Source organism: Lissotriton vulgaris, chromosome 12 (genome assembly GCF_964263255.1).
Source record: "Lissotriton vulgaris chromosome 12, aLisVul1.2, whole genome shotgun sequence".
In the NCBI taxonomy this organism is placed as follows: domain Eukaryota; kingdom Metazoa; phylum Chordata; class Amphibia; order Caudata; family Salamandridae; genus Lissotriton; species Lissotriton vulgaris.
The window spans coordinates 800,618,759-800,640,433 of NC_141700.1; the positions used below are offsets into that span (position 1 = coordinate 800,618,759).

Below are 21,675 nucleotides of genomic sequence, written 5' to 3' on the forward strand. Positions count from 1 at the left end.
GTTGTCAAATACTTTTTTTTATTGTTATGGAAGATTGTTTATACAAATATAGCCCGTGTATCAAGCTATCCTTCTTTGGATAGGTGATAGGCCCCCCCTTTTAACCTCTTTGTCAAGATTATAACCGAAATGTCACTGGGGCTCAGGTGGGGTGAGGGGGGGTTTAATCGATGTATCTGTCTGCAAAGATTCTCACATAGGAATAATAAACTAATGCAAAAAACTGGCTTAAAAGACCTTGAATTTTTGAAGAAACTCAATGGCGCAGATCCTGATAACAAGTTCCACTGTCTGCGGTTATTTAGGCACTTTTACCACAAACAGCACTTGCGTCTGGTATTTGAGTCTCTACGGTAACATAACCAAATATCAGTGCTGTTATTTTTTCAACTTCTTTCATGCGTCTATATACTGTCCATGTTCTTATGGAGCTACATCTTTATTACTTTTGGATCTATGCATTTAGTGCATTTCTTCTAATTCAGCATAGCCAATGCACTACCCTATTTTTCACCCTATGCCGCTCAATATATTCTCAAGCTCAACTAACTCAGACTCATCTCAAACCTCTTTCTACTATTTCCAATGCATTACCCTATTTCTCACTCTATACCTCTATACGTATATCCATTACCGCCACTCTTTCATCCCAAACCCCCATACCACTCATATGATCCCCAAAATAACTCTTTAGAGACTTCCTACTCCACCCCTCCTTTTAGTATTCTGGTTCCCAAAACAAGCCTTTCTAAAACCTCACTCAGACTCCTCCACCTCCCTTTTACCCCCCCAACTCTCCCTTTTTACTTATCCCAAGCCTCCTCCTACTGCTATGAGGTCTAAAACAACAACAAAGATCGTACTCCTTCCCTTCTTATCCCTCCACTAGCTTTTTCAATCCAAATAAGACTATCCACCATTCAAATTAATTTCATATTTCACTATACTCCTTTTCAACACTAATCCTTTATGGGTTACGGAGTAGCGTGCTACTCACTGAAAAAACATTTCAGCACCCCGCTGGGGGTAGCAAGCGCTATGTAAATGCAAACCTGTAATTGGTATATTGCGCTGATAGTTGTTTGAGTCCGTGTTAGCGGCTATTTTGTTCATCATAGTTCTTTAGCAGAGCAGCTGTGTGCTCTAAATACTTCTGGTTAATTTTACTCAAAACAAGATCCATGTCTGCACTCTGATTTTTTTGTGGATGTTTCTTTAATAAATATGTGCTCTGTGTGTATCTCAAGTAGTGATGCATTTGATTCCTAGTGTTACATGAATTGTTGGGAATTATAGTTACCCTACCTTGGCTGATGCCAGGGAGATCTATCTATTGGCTGATACTAGGATTGATTTGCAGGCTTGTGCAAAGCTTCCGTTCAAGCTGTTTTGTCTGATTTTTCTTGCAGCTGTTGCTTTGGCAATGGAACGAGATGGCTCCAGTGGTGGCGTGATTCGTTTGGCTGCGATTACAGAAGCGGGAGTCGAACGCAAAGTCATCCTTGGCAACGATTTGCCTCGTTTCAATATTGATTGAGAGACTGTCTCCCCTAGCTTTCCAAATTTGTTCCATGTTGGCTGTTGCTGTGGTGCAGCTGGACCATCTGCATCCATCTTTTGAGTTCCTTATTTTGATATTTTGATGTGTTAAAATAAATACACTTGACACTAGAACTGTATCCATTGTGTTTCAGAACAATCTGCTATGCCACTTTTTTGTAGTTGCCCTGAAGTACTTTAGAATGAAGCCTGCTCTGGAGAGGGTGCTGTAGGGCAGCGGCTGGGCTGCAATTCGAGGGATTGATTGGTTGTACGGCTCTCTTCCTTTTCAGTATTTCATTTGACCTCTGACCTTCACCATCTCTTTCCACACTCCCCAGTCCTATCACAGTTTGGCTACTTCCTGACGTAGAGAAATCCAAAATTGTGGAATGAAGTGCTGTATAAACAAATAAGTTATCATTGCTTGTAGCTGCACTTTGCTACCAGTTGTAGTTAAGTCACACTTACCAGCTAATCTCAGTTCCGCGCTTTGTCAGCTATATTAAAATCTGTAGAATGTGCTGATGTGGATACAAAACTGGGTATCCCCAGAGGACCCTTTTTGTTGGTCTTGTGCCGCCTCTCTAAGAACAAAGGGGCTGTGCTCGTCATGACTGATATGGGTTAGGAAAAAATGGAAAAAAACAGGATTCTTAAAGCCGCCAAATAGATGGTGTTTTCATGGTAGGAGGACCACACTAAAAGGTTTTCATCTTTGAAAAAAAAAATAATAATAATTCTGTCACTTTTACTTCACCCGCTTTACTTTGACTGCATTTTTTTCCATCTGATATTTACTTTCTCGCGTTTACTTTGACAGCAACTTTGGGTTACCTTTGAGTTATGTTTAACTTAGTATGAGGGTTAAAATATGTAATTACTGTAAACCTGAATTGGTAGTAATTCATTGAAATAATATAATTGATTAGCATTACTTCCAGGTTCCAATAGAGTAATGTTCTATATTACGTTCATTTTATGTAATTATAAATAAATCTGCCTTTTACACTTGGTACTAAAATAGTTGAATACAATTGAAATTAATGTGTTATAATGACATTAGGTTTTGAATACAAATATTTTTAGAATACATTTCAAATGGGGTTAGATGAAGTAGTTTATAATCTTAAATTAGGGGTAGGGTTAAAATAAGAACTTTTAATTGACTGTAATTTAACTCGCTTTAAGATTGCGGTAGGAGTTACGATTGATGGGAATACATTAGAAGTAAGACTGAGGAAGCAGTGGGAGTAAAGATTCAGTAGTGGCCATGGAAAAGGTAATTATATTGTTCTGAGGAGGTGAACAGAGTGAAGGCAGAGCAAAATAGAGATATGGGCAAGAGAATTAAAAAAATTAATACTTGGAGATCAGGGTTGCTGACATTGCAGCCAAAGGTGTGTGTACAACCACAGAAGCATCTTCTATAAAACATCTCAAAACTATTTTTTGTTTTTTCCCCCCCTATTGGAATCCTTTTTTTGTGCTCCCCAAAACCACCCTGTAATGCAAGTAACACCCCCCCCCCCTCCTTTTAATAGTAACACTCGTACATTACACTTTGGCTTACCAGAGTACCTAATGGACAAACTCCAAGTGATCCAGAATGCGGCGGTCCGGCTCTTGTTAAATGTACTGATGCAAGCACATATTTTACCATATCTGCGTTCACCCCATTGGTTTCCCATCAGGGACATTTAAGGCTCTTGCATTGGTCCATGATGCTCTATATCAAAAGGGGGCCATCCCACCTTAGAAACAGTTTCAGCTTTCATAACCCTACAAGGCAGCTGAGACTCTGCCAATGGATGTCTGGCAGAGATCCCTGGGGCTCAGCGAGAAAGAGCAGGCAGAATACTTTAAGCATATCTGGGTTCGACGGCATGGAATCGGCTTCTGCTCGAGCTGCGGACCTTGAGTGATACAGCTTTGCTTAAAAAGAAACGTACATCTTTTTAGTGCAGGCCTAAGTCTTTTTATTTCCGACCTTGCTGCTTTTGTGCTGGGACACTCCTTGGAGTAGCTGTGCGCATATCGCAACACAGAGAAAGTAGGCCATTGTGTTACTTCGCTGGTGCTGCAAAGTTGTTTTTTCACATGCTTTCAGTTTTTCGGTTAGTAGCATCGCCCTTATCTGACCTCTTTTCTGAAGGGATCCTGCTTGGAAGAGATGTTTGCTAAATATACCTGTCCTGCAGACATGCTTTTGAAAGGACTTTCTGGTGCCTCATCACTTCACAGATAACTTTCTTAATTAATGTTACAACAGCTATATAAAAAAATATATATATATATCATACGTCTTACCCACTTACCTCATTTTCCCCTTGTTGTTATATGCCCTTTCAAGACACACTAGCTTAATTTCCTCTTAGAGGCTTGGATGGAGATGGGCCTCTAAACCTTGCAGATCATATATGCCCTTACACCTTCCTATAGTTGTGAATCTGGCATGGTCCTGCTCTTGGCCACTCCTTCCATCCGATGCTACAAATGGGGAGGATAATCTTGCTGCTGCCAAAATCTGGTTTCGGGAATGATCTTCACCCAGGGTTTGGAAACCCTCTTGCTTCCTACATTTCTGGAAGAGCCTGAAGACCAGGGAGAAAAGGGATTTGTGGGCTAGCTTAAGCAATGCTTATGGTTTGTTCAGTAAGAAAATGAAGATGCACTGTAGAGGTTTGGGTTCTCCTTACAAAAATGCTGAGAGTTCTTAGTGTCTGACACCATAGATCGAAACCTGAGAAGAGCTGCTCTTCCTTCTACCAGAGATCCTGCTTTGCAGAGACCTTGCTTCCAGGATTAACCTAGCCAGCTCCCTGACTCAACCCCTGACCACTGGGTGTTCAGACGATTGCAGTTACCCTTCTGAGATGATGCGGTGGGATGCAAGGCTGGGTTAGGAGGAACCTTCAACCCGCATTTATACCTGTTGCTCAGAAGGTATGGCGAAGTGTAATAAGACAATTATTTACTTAGTCCACTACTACCAAACGCTGCCTGGTGGTAAAGTTTCCACAGAATATTTAAAATAGTTCAAGACCCATCGACTGCCTGACTTTTTGACCAAGCTTACGTAGCATGCTCATCTTAAGGAACCAAGGTCTACTTCACCAGATTGCAGTTCACTGCTGCACATGCTGGAGCTCAGGGGAATCTGCTTCAAAGTAATCCGCTTTTTGGAGGGTTTGAACTCAGTTCTCCATCGGAACACCTTCCATCTGGAACTTTTTTTACCTTCTAGTTTTTTCTTCAATCCGAGGTTGTTAGACCTGTCTGACTTTTTGGCGAAGTCCCTCCTAACTTTTATTTATTTTGTCCCCTTTTTGCCCCTCATACCCTTATTAATTTTTGTGTCTACTGACTTTTTATAGGTGTTGGCCAGGGGGATAGGTGTTCCCTCTCCCCCTCATAATCTTTTACCTTAGGCCCAGAGGCCTGTTCTGACAGGAAAGTTGGCACCACCTAAAATGGTGGCCACCAACTGCCCCAACTGTCACCAACAGAACCTGGCCATAGACCAACATAGGGCATTCCAGAACCTTCTGGTCCATTCTGGACCACTGAAGGGCAGCCTATATAAGGCGGAATGCGGGGCAGCCATTTTGTCTACCTGTGGAAGTCAGCTGGAGGACAGGTGGTGGCTAAGGGTGGGAGAAGGTTGGACTTTGGATTGACCTCCTGGACTTGGAAGCTGTCTATTTGGCCCAGCCCACAACTCCCCTGTTGGTTACTTGTCCTGGCCCCGCTGTGGGAAGTTACTGGAGACCCTGGGCGCCTAGCTAGCCCCTTGTCTAAAATTATACAGGGACAGCTTCAGGAGAAGGAGACTGCAGCGCTGCGGTGTGCAGTCCTCTGCCCAGCATACAGAGTCCAGAGACTGTCAAATTGTCCTAGACTGTCCCCTATTGTGGAAACCCCTGAAGCGTTAACTCTCACCTGCTGTGGTGGAGCGCCACTGAGGAGGGTAGCAGAAGCCAGGATGATCCGGGCTGCTCTGCCTTTCAACCCCCCAGTCTGGTGCAGGGCGAGCGGCGCCGTTCTGGTGTTGTCATCGTGTGTCCCAAGGTGAGGAGCAGGGTGTCGCTTTGCGAGGGAGCCAGCGTGTGGAAGCTGAGGAGCGGAACCGGAGAGCTGTCAGGCCGGTCTGTTTATTACTGGCGCGAGGCAAGTGGCGCCGTAACTGACGAGAGCTTGGAGCTGCGGAGCGGAGGAATCCCCGGACTGTTTCCGGGTAGGCGGAGTGAGGAAGAGGCGTCCCCTGTCTTGCGCGGTCGCTGAGGAGAGACGCTCTCTCTTCGCGCATGCCCACTGGAGCCGCTGGGCGTGGTGAGGAAGAGGCCGGCGGTGGAGGCGGGAGTGTCCCGGCGCTTGCCTGCGCAGCACCGCTCGAGTGAGGGAAACCCTCGAGAACGCGAGCGAGGAGCTGGACGCCAGCAGTGGAGTCGTCCCGGATTACGAGCATCATAGAATCTCCCCACGCCAGGGCAGTGTCTCTAGAGCGGGGGCTGTTGTAGTTGAAGTTTCCCCACGCCAGCGCCGAGTCAGCAGTGCGCTGGGCGTGGAGTGTGGAGATCGGCGATTTGGACCCATAAAAGAGCCCCAGAACAGCAGCGACGCGTGGAGACTGGGAAAACATCGTCTCCACGCTACAGTAAGGAGAAGTGGGGGTAGATACTCTAGACTGTGCCTCCAGTAGTGTATAGGAGAGGGGAGGGAGGCCTGCTGAAGAGACAAAAGGTTACCTGCCATCTTAGTGAGTTCAACTGTGGTTGAGGTGGTTATAGCTACCAATCTGGAATACTGGAGTCTGGTCTAGAGTAAAGTGCTGGTATTATCTCTGTGAAGAGTCATAGGAAGCTATAATATAACAGGTTAAACAAGCACAGTGCTTAAAGAGGTATACTGTTAATCCTGCTGAATGTGGATCTGATATAATTGGAAGTGTCATTCTTGATTATCTGATAACTGAAATGCACCTTAGAAACTCTATTGATAAATTGTTTAGTAGCTTCTAAAGTAATTATTGATTCTAAGGTACAGGTTCCCCAAATGCAAAAGTGTGATAAGATTTCAGAAATACAGTGACTGTTAGTAATTTAAAAAAGTGATAATCTGCTAGTAACGTACAAAGTGTAATTGTTAACCCTGAAAGTGATCTAAACTGCTTTGAACTATTTATATGTGAGCTACTAATAATTGACAACAAAGAGAATATTATTTTTATATAAAGCAGTACGTATTTTCATATAATTTTGGTGTAGTGTTTTTCTTTTTGAGTGCTATTGCGTGAAGTTACTTTTGGGTGGCCTGCAACCTTTACACTGTGCCTCTAAATGTTAGTCTTGCCCTAGGCCAGGCTACCTAAATTCCAACATATTGGTGCCTAGCGGTGGGATTGCGGACTTGGTTGCAGCTACTTACTAGTAATTTGGCGTAATACACCCAACCTACACCAGGAGTTTTCTCCTTGCGGCCCTCCCAATTAGTCTTTTTGTTTTTTCTAAATTTATTCCTGGTGGTGGGTGGAGTTGGTTTTAGGTTACCCTCACCCTTCTGAAATTTCTGGTGTGTATCCAGGTTTGCCAGATTCACCATGGAGTTTGCGGTGGAAAACCTGGAAGTCTATTCCGTGCCCCAATTGAGAATGTTCTGCCAGCAAATGGGGGTCTTTTTCAAACATGGCGCTAGGAAGGGGGAGCTCCAGACTAGCCTTAGGGCCTGGGTGGAGGCACACCAAGAGACAAAGGAGGAGGTTGAAGAGGTTGACCAGGGCACAGAAGGGGGGGTGGAGGAGTTATTCCACCATGAGGGGGAAAACTTGCTCACCGGACCAGTGTCCTATTCCAGAAAGGGCAGTAGCATTTCTGGGAGAAGCCTAACAGAAGCTGAGCTCACCGATAGGAGGGAGAAAAGACAGCTAAAGTGGGAGCTGGCCAAGTTGGAACAGGAGAAAGAGGAGAGGAGGATGGTCCACGAGTTTAGGCTGAAGGAACTGGAGCTCCAAAGTCTACAACGGGGGTCCTCTCCTGTTAGGAATGGTGGCAGCGAACTGAAAGAATCAGCCAGGGAGACCAAACCCTATATCCCAAAGGACCTGATAGCGAGCTTCAGTCAGGGGGATGATGTTGCTAAGTGGCTGGCCGCTTATGAGGTTTCTTTGAAGGTTCATGGAGTGCAGGAGAAGCACTGGGGGGGTAGTTTGTACAAGTACATGCCTCCTGCTGGTCGGGACACTTTGTTGGCCCTGGAGCCAGAGGAACAGACAAACTACCCCACCATGAAGCTGGCGTTATTGAGGAAGTTCGGGCTCACCCCAGAAAGGTACCGACAGAAGTTTAGGGGGAGCCACAAGATGGGAACTCAGAACTGGGTGGACTTCCTTGATTACGCCAGAAAGGCTTTAGAGGGTTGGGTCAAGGGCAGTGAGGTAAAAGATTATGAGGGGCTGTACGATCTGTTTTTGAGAGAACACCTCCTCGAGAAATGTTTTCCCGAGCTGCGCCAACACCTGGTAGACAGCAAGCTGACCAATCCCCGGAAGCTTGCAGAGGAGGCGGACATCTGGACAAGTACCCGGGTGTCCACCAAGGGGACTGGAGGGGAATCTCAAAAAGCCGGACAGGGCGCCCCCCAGAAGAAGGAGGGGGGGGAGAAAAAGAAAGAGTTCTCTAAAGGTCCCCAAAATAACTTCCAAGGGAAGGGAGCAGGTTTCACCCCTAGGGCAAACCCGCCCCGGAACCCTCATCCTGGCCAGAGCCAGCAGCCCAGGGTTCTCCACTGTTTTGAATGCGGTGGCGTTGGACATTATAAGGGAGATGTCAGATGCCCAAAGAGACCACCCCCTCCCACCGGAGGAAAGTCACCGGGAGTAGCTAGTGTAGCGCTCGGGGAGGAGTTGCCCTTAGATAAGGGGGGTGAGTGGGCGGGTGTCACCTTAGTGTCCCTGGGAGAACGGGAGATGGTGCCAAAGATCCAGGTGCCCCCAAATACTACAAAGTATGGGCAATGGGTTACCATCAATGGCCAGAGAGGGGAGGCTCTGAGGGATACAGGAGCCAGCATGACTATGGTGAGAAGTCAGCTGGTGTCCCCAGAGCAGGTTGTTCCTAATGTACTCCACCCCGCCGCGATGGCTGACGGCAGAATGGGCCACTATCCAGTGGCTGAGGTTCCCTTTGAGTGGGAGGGGGTTGCAGGTTCACTTCGAGTTGCCGTAAGCCCTGCCGTGCCAGTCGATTGTCTGTTGGGGAATGACATGGAACACAATACTTGGAGAGAGGTGGAATACCGGACGCATTCTGCGATGCTGGGTACACCTGACTGGGCCTGTGTCAGCACACGGTCTGCGACTGCCCGGAGAGGGAGTTCGCCTGGGTTGGAGCCTGGAACAATGGCCCAACCCGCTGCTAAGAAGGGACAGACCCGGAGACAGAGAAAGCCTGCTCCGGCTTCCACACCCCATGAGACAGATCGGCCACCTGCGGTGGTGGACCAGGAGTCCGTGGAGGGGGAAGTAGACTCTCTGGAGGATTTGCCCATCCCTACGGAGTGGCATGTGGAGGGAGGTCCTACCAGAGAGGAATTCTGTAAGGGGCAGAGGGAGTGCTCCACCCTTGAGGGACTGAGGCGACAGGCTGAAGCCCAAGCAGCAGGTGATGTTACGGGACATTACCATATTTACTGGGAGGATGGACTCCTCTACAGTGAACCCAAGGTACCCTCGCCTGGTTCATCGAGGGCCTTGGTAGTCCCGCAACAGTACCGAGCCTTTCTTTTGGAACTGGCTCATGCCATACCCCTGGCAGGACACTTAGGTCAGGACAAGACCTTTGCACGGCTTGTTCTCCACTTTTACTGGCCTCAGATGAAAGCGGCGTCCAACACATACTGTAGGACTTGTGTAACCTGCCAGGCCAGTGGGAAAACAGGGGTGAAGCTAAAAGCTCCCCTGGAACCACTTCCAGTCGTTAGCACCCCCTTTGAGAGGGTGGGCATCGACATTGTAGGGCCTTTGGATCCACCGACAGCAGCTGGTCACAGGTTTATCCTGGTACTGGTGGATCATGCCACAAGGTACCCAGAGGCAATACCTCTGAGGACAGTCACTGCACCTGTAGTGGCAAGAGCCCTAATGGGAATCTTTACCCGAGTGGGATTTCCCAAGGAAGTTGTGTCCGACAGGGGGACCAACTTCCTGTCAGCGTACATGCGGGCAATGTGGAAGGAGTGTGGAGTGACCTACCGGTTCACCACTCCTTATCACCCCCAGTCAAATGGACTGGTTGAGAGGTTCAATAAGACCTTGAAGGGCATGATCAGAAGTCTGCCCGAGAGCCTGCGGAGGAAATGGGATGTCCTCCTACCCTGTTTACTTTTTTCCTACAGGGAAGTGCCCCAGAAGGGAGTGGGCTTCAGCCCCTTTGAGCTTCTGTATGGGCACCCTGTACGCGGTCCTCTCAGCCTGGTGAAGGATGGTTGGGAGAAATCTCCCAGGAAACCCCCCCAGGATGTGGTGAGCTACATGCTGGCCTTCAGGAGCCAAATGGCGAAGTTGTGGAAGCAAGCTTCTGACAACTTGGAGGCCAGCCAGGCAGTCATGAAGGAGTGGTACGACCACAACGCTCACCCGGTGGAACTGGAGCCTGGACAGAAAGTGTGGGTGATGGAACCTGGAGAGCTTAGCGCCCTCCAGGATCGCTGGACAGGCCCCTTTGAGGTGTTGGAAAAGAAGGGTAAGGCCACATACCTGGTGGACCTTAAGACCCCTCGACAGCCCCTACGGGTGCTACACGCCAACAGACTCAAGCCCCACCATGAGAGGCCCGAAGTCATGCTGATGATGGTGACTGACGGGGGAGAGGAAGCGGAAAGTGAACCTCTCCCAGATCTCTTTTCATCCCAAGAGAAGGATGGGTCAGTGGAGGGAGTGAATCTCTCTCCTACTCTCACTCCTGAGCAACGGGAGGACTGCCGCCAGATACTGGAGCAGTACTCTTCTTTGTTCTCCCTTGTCCCGGGAAGGACCCACCTGTGTACCCATGATGTGGACACAGGAGACAGCCCACCAGTGAAGTCCAAGACCTACCGGCTGTCTGACAAGGTGAAGGCTAGCATACATGGAGAAGTTGCCAAGATGCTAGAGCTGGGAGTAATTGAACCTTCCAACAGCCCTTGGTCCAGTCCGGTGGTGCTCGTGCCAAAAGCCGCACCACCAGGCACCACACCTGAACTGAGGTTCTGTGTGGATTACCGAGGACTGAATTCAGTGACAAGGACTGATGCTCATCCGATCCCTAGGGCGGATGAATTGATTGACCGGCTAGGAGCTGCCCAATATCTAAGTACCTTTGACCTCACTTCAGGGTACTGGCAGATCTCCTTGACAGATGGAGCAAGGGAAGGTCAGCCTTCTCCACGCCTGAGGGACACTACCAGTTCTGTGTGATGCCCTTTGGGCTCAAGAACGCCCCTGCCACATTTCAGCGGCTGGTGAACCAGGTCCTCTCTGGAATGGAGAGTTTCTCTGCTGCTTACTTGGATGACATTGCTGTCTTCAGTAGCAGTTGGGAGGACCATCTGCAGCATTTGCAGGCCGTTCTCCAGGCCCTGAGACAAGCTGGATTGACCATCAAAGCCAGCAAATGCCAGATTGGGCAGGGGTCGGTTGTGTACCTTGGACACTTGGTGGGTAGGGGGACTGTGCAGCCCCTGCAGGCGAAGATTGAGGCAATCATGGCCTGGGAACCCCCCAAGACACAGACTGAGGTCTGAGCTTTCCTGGGCCTCACAGGTTACTACCGTCGCTTTGTGAAGGGGTATGGCACTATTGTAGCGCCCCTCACAGAGCTCACCTCCAAGAAACAACCTCGACGGGTAGTTTGGACAAAGGCTTGTCAGCAAGCCTTTGAAAAGTTGAAACAGGCAATGTGTGCGGCACCGGTCCTGAGGGCCCCAGACTTCTCCAAGGAGTTCATTGTCCAAACGGATGCATCGGAGCATGGCATTGGGGCAGTGCTATCGCAACTCAATGAAGAGGGCCTGGATCAACCTGTAGTCTTCTTATCCAGGAGGCTGCTTCCCCGGGAACAGAAGTGGAGTGCCATTGAGAGGGAAGCTTTTGCGGTGGTGTGGGCTCTGAAGAAGCTGCGGCCATACCTCTTTGGCTCGCACTTCCTGGTTCAGACTGACCACCGACCCCTTCGTTGGCTGATGCAAATGAAGGGGGAAAATCCCAAGTTGTTGAGGTGGTCCATCTCCCTACAGGGAATGGACTTCCGGGTGGAACATCGGCCTGGAGTGGACCACGCCAATGCAGACGGTCTCTCCAGGTATTTCCGCCTTAGTGATGAGGACTCCCAAGGGGTTGGGTAGTTCTCCCCACTTTCAGCTGGGGGGGACGCGTGTTAGACCTGTCTGACTTTTTGGCGAAGTCCCTCCTAACTTTTATTTATTTTGTCCCCTTTTTGCCCCTCATACCCTTATTAATTTTTGTGTCTACTGACTTTTTATAGGTGTTGGCCAGGGGGATAGGTGTTCCCTCTCCCCCTCATAATCTTTTACCTTAGGCCCAGAGGCCTGTTCTGACAGGAAAGTTGGCACCACCTAAAATGGTGGCCACCAACTGCCCCAACTGTCACCAACAGAACCTGGCCATAGACCAACATAGGGCATTCCAGAACCTTCTGGTCCATTCTGGACCACTGAAGGGCAGCCTATATAAGGCGGAATGCGGGGCAGCCATTTTGTCTACCTGTGGAAGTCAGCTGGAGGACAGGTGGTGGCTAAGGGTGGGAGAAGGTTGGACTTTGGATTGACCTCCTGGACTTGGAAGCTGTCTATTTGGCCCAGCCCACAACTCCCCTGTTGGTTACTTGTCCTGGCCCCGCTGTGGGAAGTTACTGGAGACCCTGGGCGCCTAGCTAGCCCCTTGTCTAAAATTATACAGGGACAGCTTCAGGAGAAGGAGACTGCAGTGCTGCGGTGTGCAGTCCTCTGCCCAGCATACAGAGTCCAGAGACTGTCAAATTGTCCTAGACTGTCCCCTATTGTGGAAACCCCTGAAGCGTTAACTCTCACCTGCTGTGGTGGAGCGCCACTGAGGAGGGTAGCAGAAGCCAGGAGGATCCGGGCTGCTCTGCCTTTCAACCCCCCAGTCTGGTGCAGGGCGAGCGGCGCCGTTCTGGTGTTGTCATCGTGTGTCCCAAGGTGAGGAGCAGGGTGTCGCTTTGCGAGGGAGCCAGCGTGTGGAAGCTGAGGAGCGGAACCGGAGAGCTGTCAGGCCGGTCTGTTTATTACTGGCGCGAGGCAAGTGGCGCCGTAACTGACGAGAGCTTGGAGCTGCGGAGCGGAGGAATCCCCGGACTGTTTCCGGGTAGGCGGAGTGAGGAAGAGGCGTCCCCTGTCTTGCGCGGTCGCTGAGGAGAGACGCTCTCTCTTCGCGCATGCCCACTGGAGCCGCTGGGCGTGGTGAGGAAGAGGCCGGCGGTGGAGGCGGGAGTGTCCCGGCGCTTGCCTGCGCAGCACCGCTCGAGTGAGGGAAACCCTCGAGAACGCGAGCGAGGAGCTGGACGCCAGCAGTGGAGTCGTCCCGGATTACGAGCATCATAGAATCTCCCCACGCCAGGGCAGTGTCTCTAGAGCGGGGGCTGTTGTAGTTGAAGTTTCCCCACGCCAGCGCCGAGTCAGCAGTGCGCTGGGCGTGGAGTGTGGAGATCGGCGATTTGGACCCATAAAAGAGCCCCAGAACAGCAGCGACGCGTGGAGACTGGGAAAACATCGTCTCCACGCTACAGTAAGGAGAAGTGGGGGTAGATACTCTAGACTGTGCCTCCAGTAGTGTATAGGAGAGGGGAGGGAGGCCTGCTGAAGAGACAAAAGGTTACCTGCCATCTTAGTGAGTTCAACTGTGGTTGAGGTGGTTATAGCTACCAATCTGGAATACTGGAGTCTGGTCTAGAGTAAAGTGCTGGTATTATCTCTGTGAAGAGTCATAGGAAGCTATAATATAACAGGTTAAACAAGCACAGTGCTTAAAGAGGTATACTGTTAATCCTGCTGAATGTGGATCTGATATAATTGGAAGTGTCATTCTTGATTATCTGATAACTGAAATGCACCTTAGAAACTCTATTGATAAATTGTTTAGTAGCTTCTAAAGTAATTATTGATTCTAAGGTACAGGTTCCCCAAATGCAAAAGTGTGATAAGATTTCAGAAATACAGTGACTGTTAGTAATTTAAAAAAGTGATAATCTGCTAGTAACGTACAAAGTGTAATTGTTAACCCTGAAAGTGATCTAAACTGCTTTGAACTATTTATATGTGAGCTACTAATAATTGACAACAAAGAGAATATTATTTTTATATAAAGCAGTACGTATTTTCATATAATTTTGGTGTAGTGTTTTTCTTTTTGAGTGCTATTGCGTGAAGTTACTTTTGGGTGGCCTGCAACCTTTACACTGTGCCTCTAAATGTTAGTCTTGCCCTAGGCCAGGCTACCTAAATTCCAACAGAGGTTCACACCAATAGTCTGACAGTTCAGTTTTGTTCTAACACCACTAACATCTTATTTGCTTTATGAGCGAGACAAAAGTTAAAGAATTTGACTCGATCCAACCTTGCACTTTGGCCACCTGCATTTGCTTTTTATTCTGTTTAATGGTTTTTTATAGGTTAGCAGATTCCGATTCACCACAAATTCACCATTTGCTTATATTCATACCTTTCTCTGTGTAGATCAGGGGTCTCCAACCGGTCGATCGCGAGCTACCGGTAGCTCGCATAACCACCGTGAGTAGCTCGCGCATTGCATCTAAATTATGTAGCCTTTTATCGTCCTTTATTATTATTAGGCCTTTTTTCACAGCCGGTGTCTGCCCTCACCAAATCCAACTGCTCAGATTAGCCTCACTGAGCTTAGCTGGGGAGGAGCAGGCCAAAAATGATGACGCGTTTCCTGAACTCCACGCCACCTGCCTTTCACTGCCTGGCACCGCGCTTTTGAACATGCAGGACGTGAGCCAGAAGCGAAGCAGCGGGTGATCCTGAGCAGAGCAGCAGGTGGGCCGGAGTGGAGCGGCGGGTCCTTGGAAAGCCTGCTAGCATGCAGGTGGTGCAAGCATTATTGAACCCACGCCACCCGATGGCACATTATATCGGTAAGCACTGGCCTGGCCAAGTATGCTCTGTTCTCCATCCGGTCTGTGTTCATTGAAATATTATTGAGCGTTGATTTTATTCCTTGTTTATGTTATGTGGGATGTACAGTTGGTTAACTTCAATATTTTTAAGGTACTTGTTCTGAAAACGTTGTGTGTGTCTGCCCGGGCTGACACAGCTTCGCGGCTGGCGACGTCTAATTGCAGCCGCACCCGAGTACTTCACACGTCTGTTAAGGCCATTAACTTGTAAATGAGGCTTTTATTATAGTACTATTGCTCCCGGTCCGGCAACAAACAACTCGCAAGCTCTGGATTTCTTCCCTCCCCCCGCCCATCTCGCTTGGCCTTTTCGTAAATCAATAAGAGGTGCTAGCTTTATAGTGCCTGGGTCGTCGTTTCTTTACAGTGCTACTTTTAAGCAGTTCCTCACCATTTTGCACATGGACACTACTGTGATATACCCTCGCTTGTCTTCACCAATTTTAGGGTCGTAGGTGCATCAGGGCCATTGCTGAACATTGATTTGAGTGGGAATGTGGCCACACAGTTCATTTTTGGTTCTAGGTCTCATTGTAGGAGACACAGGCTCAGACTACCTGGTATTTTAATTGTATAGAACACACCCAAAAGTACTGGCATCATCCTCCAGATTACCTATAATGAAGTTAGGCTTCATTCTTTATTATACATTTGTTGAAGTTCTCTGTACTGTAAACGTGCTGCAGTCGCTGGTATGCCACGGGCACTTGATGGACTGGGTCTTGTTGTTTATAGCCAAGTCTGAGCCCCCCGAGTACCATCTGCTCCCGAACTATGAATGCTAAATATATTGTGCTTACTACATTTCGGGTGGTTTATGAGTGAAAGGGGCCCAAAAGATGCCTTTAATTTAGCAACAATGCCTGACAGTTTGGAAACATCCAAAATGATGACTAACAGTCAAAATCGAAAATGTTTTTTTCCCACTTTCCAGCTCTGGGCTGTATATCAGCAGAAGCAGGGTGTTGCCAAGTTTCAGTTTCCTTTACGGAAGGTACACCATAAAAAAAAATGTCCCCATCTGCACTCCTAATAAGAATGTAAATTATTTCACTCTTCAGCGCAGCTTTGAATTTCTGAACCGGTTTTAACTCTTTCTTCATTGACAGCATATGCACGTTCGTCCAAATTCCAAATGTGTTTAATATTCACGGATAGTTATGTGTGTTTTCAATATTTAGCACAGCAGTAGGTCACTAACATTGCTGCAAATAATCTCTGTGCCACCATCCCATTTCTAACATGTGATGTTCTTTTTCAATCTATTAAAAGAAACATTTTTATTGATGTTGCATGAAATATAACACAACATTTCTATGCAAATGCTCTGTAATAGACTCGCACATCAGGCACATTCAAAATAAATGTAAGGAAAATGGTATTTAAATCAAACTGTTTCAAAAAGATTAAAGATCATTCGGGCAAGGCTCTCTGCAGAACAGAGCTGGTTCTATCGGGGTGCCTGAATGGGTGGGGCTCTGGGCCAGAGCCCATTTTGCCCATTCCTATTACCTCTTTGATCCCATTGCTTGTGGCAATTAACAGCAACACTACAGCAGTTTCTGTGGGTAGCAGAGTTACGGATCATGGACAAATCTGGAGTATTCTAGTTAATCCTCAGTTTGTGAAGCGGAAAACTAGTGTGCACATTGCAGCTAGACTTCAATAATTCACATTTAGTAAGGAATATATGTTGAAGTTTAACTTTTGCAGTGTATGAATAATTTAGTGATAAAAGCAGGTCACATGCTTCTATCCTGCAGTATTTCGTTACACTTTCCAGAAATGCTTCTAAGCAAGACACGCTTTTGCTTCAGGTAGCTGGTAGCACAACCTTCAGCTGTCTCTAGCTTCAGAAGAGGGAGAGTGGCCCCTTTTATTCAAAGCACAGTATGGGTTCGGAAGAAATTAGGCTTAAAGTCAATGAAACTGGGCGTGGAAGGGTCTCTCGAAAAAATGCGCGAGTTGCCCGACCTTCAGTAGCTCACGACGATTTTCACTGCTCAGAAGTAGCTCTCACTACACAAAAGGTTGGAGACCCCTGGTGTAGATGATTCAAAACACCTTTTTTTTTAACAAGAAATATCTTAAAAATAAAATACAAAGTCTGTTAGGACTGCCTTTTTGCTATTTGTTAGCTTCCAAATAAAATTCTTAAAACAAAGTTGTTAAAAATGTCGTAGTGCTCCATTTAAATTTCAAAATCACGTGGTCTACTGGCACTTGGCCTCTTTTTTGTGTGGAACAAAGTTCTCTGAATACCATTCTTTAGATTCCGTTAACTTTTTTCTACGTGTAGTTGCATTTTTTTAGGTCTCGCTGAGCCAGCGCATACGGTGCTCTGCAAGATATTTAGCATTGGGGATTCCAAAGTGCTCCCACAGGCTTTTGGTGGCCTAGCGCTTTCGTTCATGCGCGCAGCCGCCATCTGCCTCCCTTTCAGTGCGATCACTTTCACTTTCTCGTGCTGCTGCGTGAGCATCACTAGCTTGTTTTTTTTTCCTTCGGCAACCTCATACAGAGGCATGTCAGTAGCTTGAAGACAGGAGTAACTGTTGGGAGAGAGTTGGTCTTGAAGTGATGACTCCAGCACCCCTGGTTAGAAGACTAGGAACCTCCACATTTTCATGAAAGCAGGTGGGATGCCTGAATTAAGAAGAACAGGCATGTTCAATGTAGAGTAGTTCATCATATAGGTATGCTATATCTTTCCACTCTCACTTTTTCTTGGGTCTCACCTCTGACAGCACGCTCGGCTTGCGAGTCATTTTATTTACTTTTAGGGGGCTTACGGCACACCAGGGCCTACCATTGGTTGACTTTATCGTAGCTCTAATTTCTTTTCTTTTTTACTCGGCACTTGCCGTCTTCACTAATTTGTATGCGTTTGTCCACCATGGCAAATGTTCTACTCATTTGCACAAGTCCATTTCACTGCGTCCAGAGCTACTTTCTCTTTCTGTTAAATAAGGGTGCATGTGTTTGCAGGCAGCCCCCGCATTGTTGCGTAACTCTGGTCAGTGAAGGCTGCATCATTGGGGTTTTCCACCATAATTTTCAGGCAATTAAAGTTCTTCATGAATAATGCGATTTAGGTGGGTGAGGGGTGTGTAGAAACTTACTACACTAACTTTTTACATTTCTGTTAAGGTTGTGTGGTGGGAGGTTAACTATTGGCATGAAATGATGGCTTTAATACGTGTTAGACGTCTGATATATATGAAGCTACCTGTAAGTTCTGACGTGCCAGTATTTTTTGGGAGGGAAGGGGGGTATGTTCAATTTGTGATCATTATTTTAATGGCTTTTGATAGGCACTGTCTTTGAACCGGTGGTAACCCCAACAATGGCTTCACTGGCCAAGCAACAGTGCAAGAGTAATACCTTGTTTATAACTGGAGTTTCTTGGACCAAACCCAAGTAGTTCTTTTAAGAACAAGTTGCATGCATACATACAGGCTTTTGGTGGCCTAGTGCTTGCTTTCAGCGCAATCCCTTTCACTTTTTTGTGCTGCTGCGCGCGCTTCACTAGCGTGTGTTTTTGTTGTTTTTTTCACATTACTTTAATCTTCCTGGGGCCAATGCTTGTTTTAAACCTCATCGGACTGTTGGTTGTTGGGTTTTCAAACTGGGAACAAGGGCTGCACGCGGTTCACGGAATCGGTTTTATTTCATCATTGTGGCTACATTGGAAGTATTATGTGCCTTTCTTTTATTTTCATAAATTTTGGGTATTTTTTGCTTTGCTGCGTTTTAAGCACGTCCACAACTGAACACGTTTTGCTTTATTTGATCAATGTTGATCTCGCTTCACAGCTGCTGCACTTCAACTTCCATTTTTGCGGTCGCCATGGAACCCTGTGAGCATAGAATGTATCTCACTCTCTCCCTCATCACTTCTCAGATGAACACACACAAACTCCATTTTACTAAGTACATAATAGTTTTGACCTGATTTATGTGGAACGCATACTACATACCTCTGCTGTCTCTCGCTGCTACTTCACCCTTCATCCTCCCCGTGTCCACCACTCCTCCCCTTCCTAGTCATTGCTTGTTTTGTTTGCTGCTAATTGTCTCCAGAACAGTTTCTGTGAACGTGTCTGTTCCGTGTATGTCACTAGACTGATTTAGGCAGATGACTTCTGATTTTCGTAAGCAAAATAGTCTTTGTTGTGGCCCTGTTGTAAAACACTAACGTGTATGTTAATGTAAATTTTCTGCTGAAGGGCGCACTCCCTGTGACGTGGTTAAGGGGGTTAAAGTGCCTGATGCAGAAATGTTTGTGATACTTGCAAATCATGTGGGCCTGCTCCTGTAAAGTATTTGAGAGCATAGGTTAATATGCTGAAAACAGAGCTTGCAAGTGGTTAATGTGCCCTTTCTTCACTTTTCTACAGAGTCTGGTGAGGTTTTGTGCCAGTGCCCTTTCCCCAATCTCTAGCTTTCTCTCCTGGTTTCACTGGCAGTGCCTCTCTTGCCCCTTTCCTTTTCCTCCTCTCAGCTTCTCCTTACTTTCCACCCCCACCCCACTGCTCAGGCTCTTACGGCTGCTATCTGCCCACTCCTTTCTGTCTGTCACCCGGCATCCAGGAAAATGTGCTGCATGGCTAAAGATTTATAAGGTCCCAAAGGCGAGACCTATTGGCTATGCCAATGCTTGTTTTATTTGCCTTATTTTTATTAATCTGTGCCTATTTCACATTCACTTTTTTAAAAATAATTTTTATTAAATATAACACAGGAATACAAATATATTATTCAGTTCAGATTAAGATATAAGTATACAATTATACATTAATAACACCTAAATACAAGTGAATTAAAGATATAAGATCAAAAGATTATAAAACACCTATATTAATCCTTATAAAATGAAAATTATATATAATAAAAATAGGACTGAACAGTGTACTGGTAAATTGAATATCGTTGAAAATATGAGAACGCATACTATAATTAGATAAACATTTTTATAAAAAAGAGGAAAAGATAAGGAGAAAGAAAGGGATAGGAAAAGAAGAAAATAGAGATAAGGAAAGAAATGAAGAAAAGGAAGAGAGAGACAATAATGGATATAGAGAAAAAAGGTATGTAGAAGGTGAATTCAATCACAGATGAGTAGTGAAAGGTAGCCATAGTAGATCAGATTTAATTTGTAAATGAATTGAAGCATGAGGCACCGAAGCAATTCAATGTTCATCACATGTTAAATTCCACCAAAGTAAAAAGGATATTTTAGAATTATCTTTCCAACATGTTAATATAACCTTTAAAGCCACAGCAATAAATAAATCAAACAAAATTGATTTGGAGATAGTTTGATCAAAATCAGGCGACATAGTACGTAGAAATACATTGGGGATGTTAAATTGAATTTTATAAGAAAAAAATCAATAAACATTTACACCAAACCGCTTTCCAGAAGGCATGAACCTTTGGATAGTAGTAGAGTAAGTGTATTAAAGAACCTTCAGCAGTAAGACATGGCCAACAAGGTGGTCGGACTGATTGGTTAAACTTATGTAAAAGCAGGGGAGTAATAACTATTCTAAATAAAATGTAGGGATTGTGTGATATATGCAGCTTTGGATGTCTTAATCACATCGCTTCTGTGGTTATTTTTCCCCTGTGCTGGAAATAGCTATTCTCCTATATTCATGACGAGCTCAGCATCAGCACAGCTCAACTGTGCCTCATGACGAGCTGAGCTCGTCATGAGCATGGAAGGGGTTAAAGAGTTTTTTCCATAACTTGTCCCATTGAGAAACGGACAGTGTTTGGGATAAATCCTGTTCCCATTCAAGCTCAACATTTGATTCATTCCGTGTGTAATTAGCTGTAGATAAAACTTTATATAGAAACGAGGCACTTGGAATAATATCAGAACAAACTTGGTACAAGGGTGTATCCGGTGTGAATGAAGTTGGAATTAGCTGAGAAGTGAAGCTCTGTAAACAGTTCTGGAGTATTGGGGCTAAGATGTCCTATTGTTGAAGACATGAATCTGGTAGATTAAAGGTCTCTTGCAATTGATGGCAAGGTAGAATCATATTCTTGACAATCATTTGATTGACATAAAAAAATACCCTTTTCCTTCCAATGTTTGTAATAAAATGATTTGTGACGAAATTTGATGTGTTTATTAAACCATAATCACGAAGCGAGGAAAAATTGATATTTATCAATTTCTTAAAGAAAAGTGTATGTAAAGGGTATTGAGAATATTTCAAAATTGGATATTTGGAAATAAAAGTACTATTAGTCATAAATACAATATTCTGCAATGAAAATTAATTTAACAGTGAACATTCAACAGTAAATCAAGAAGGTTTAGGTGAATCTTGATAGTCTTTAGACAGCATAAAATTGATGGCTCATAAAAGCATTATGATATAGTTTAAAATCAGGAAATCTGACACCCCCCCCCTCGGTTTTCAGACAGAGCAATTTGGATAGGGCAATACATGCACGCTTATTGTTCCAAAGAAATTTAGTACATATAGTATTAATCTGGGTAAAATAATATTTAGGTATTTTAAATGGTAGCATTGATAATGTGAATTGGGGAACAATCATTCTAATTTTATCGATCTGCCCCACCAAGATAAAAATAAAGGAGACAAAGAGGTCAACAAATTGGTAATTTTAAGTTTTAGAGCAATAAAGTTATGGGATAGTGTATCATGAATGTTAGAGGAGATCGATGTGCCTAAATATTAATTTTTTTGAGGACACCATGTAAAATTGGTAGAGTTAAACATGTCTATAGCACGAAGAGTTTAAAGGTAGAATCTCGGTCTTGGAGAAATTTAGTTTATAGCCTGAAACCTTAGAGAATGATGAGATTTCGTGTAAAAATGGGGGTAGAGAAGAAACTGGGTTAGACTTATAAAGAAGAAAATCCGCTGCATATGCAGACACATTG

General features: G+C 45.7%; 1 protein-coding gene, 1 long non-coding RNA gene and 1 other non-coding gene across 3 annotated transcripts in view; all 3 read left to right on the plus strand.

Moving 5' to 3' along the window:
* Positions 1 to 1,936, plus strand: part of PSMB6 (proteasome 20S subunit beta 6) — a 53,823-nt gene extending 51,887 nt beyond the window's left edge. The window contains exon 6 of the mRNA XM_086946227.1: positions 1,410 to 1,936. Within this exon, the coding sequence (XP_086802353.1) occupies positions 1,410 to 1,537 (128 nt within the window). The 3' untranslated portion in view covers positions 1,538 to 1,936. The remainder of the gene's footprint in view (positions 1 to 1,409) is intronic.
* Positions 1,937 to 17,239: 15,303 nt separating this feature from the next.
* On the plus strand, positions 17,240 to 20,879 carry LOC147678773 (uncharacterized). Its single transcript, XR_015302496.1, has 2 exons — positions 17,240 to 20,341; positions 20,478 to 20,879. It is a non-coding gene; the product is annotated as an uncharacterized LOC147678773 (long non-coding RNA).
* Positions 18,060 to 18,195, plus strand: LOC147678774 (small nucleolar RNA SNORA50). The gene has a single exon (XR_015303000.1). It is a non-coding gene; the product is annotated as a small nucleolar RNA SNORA50 (small nucleolar RNA).
* Positions 20,880 to 21,675: the final 796 nt, after the last annotated feature.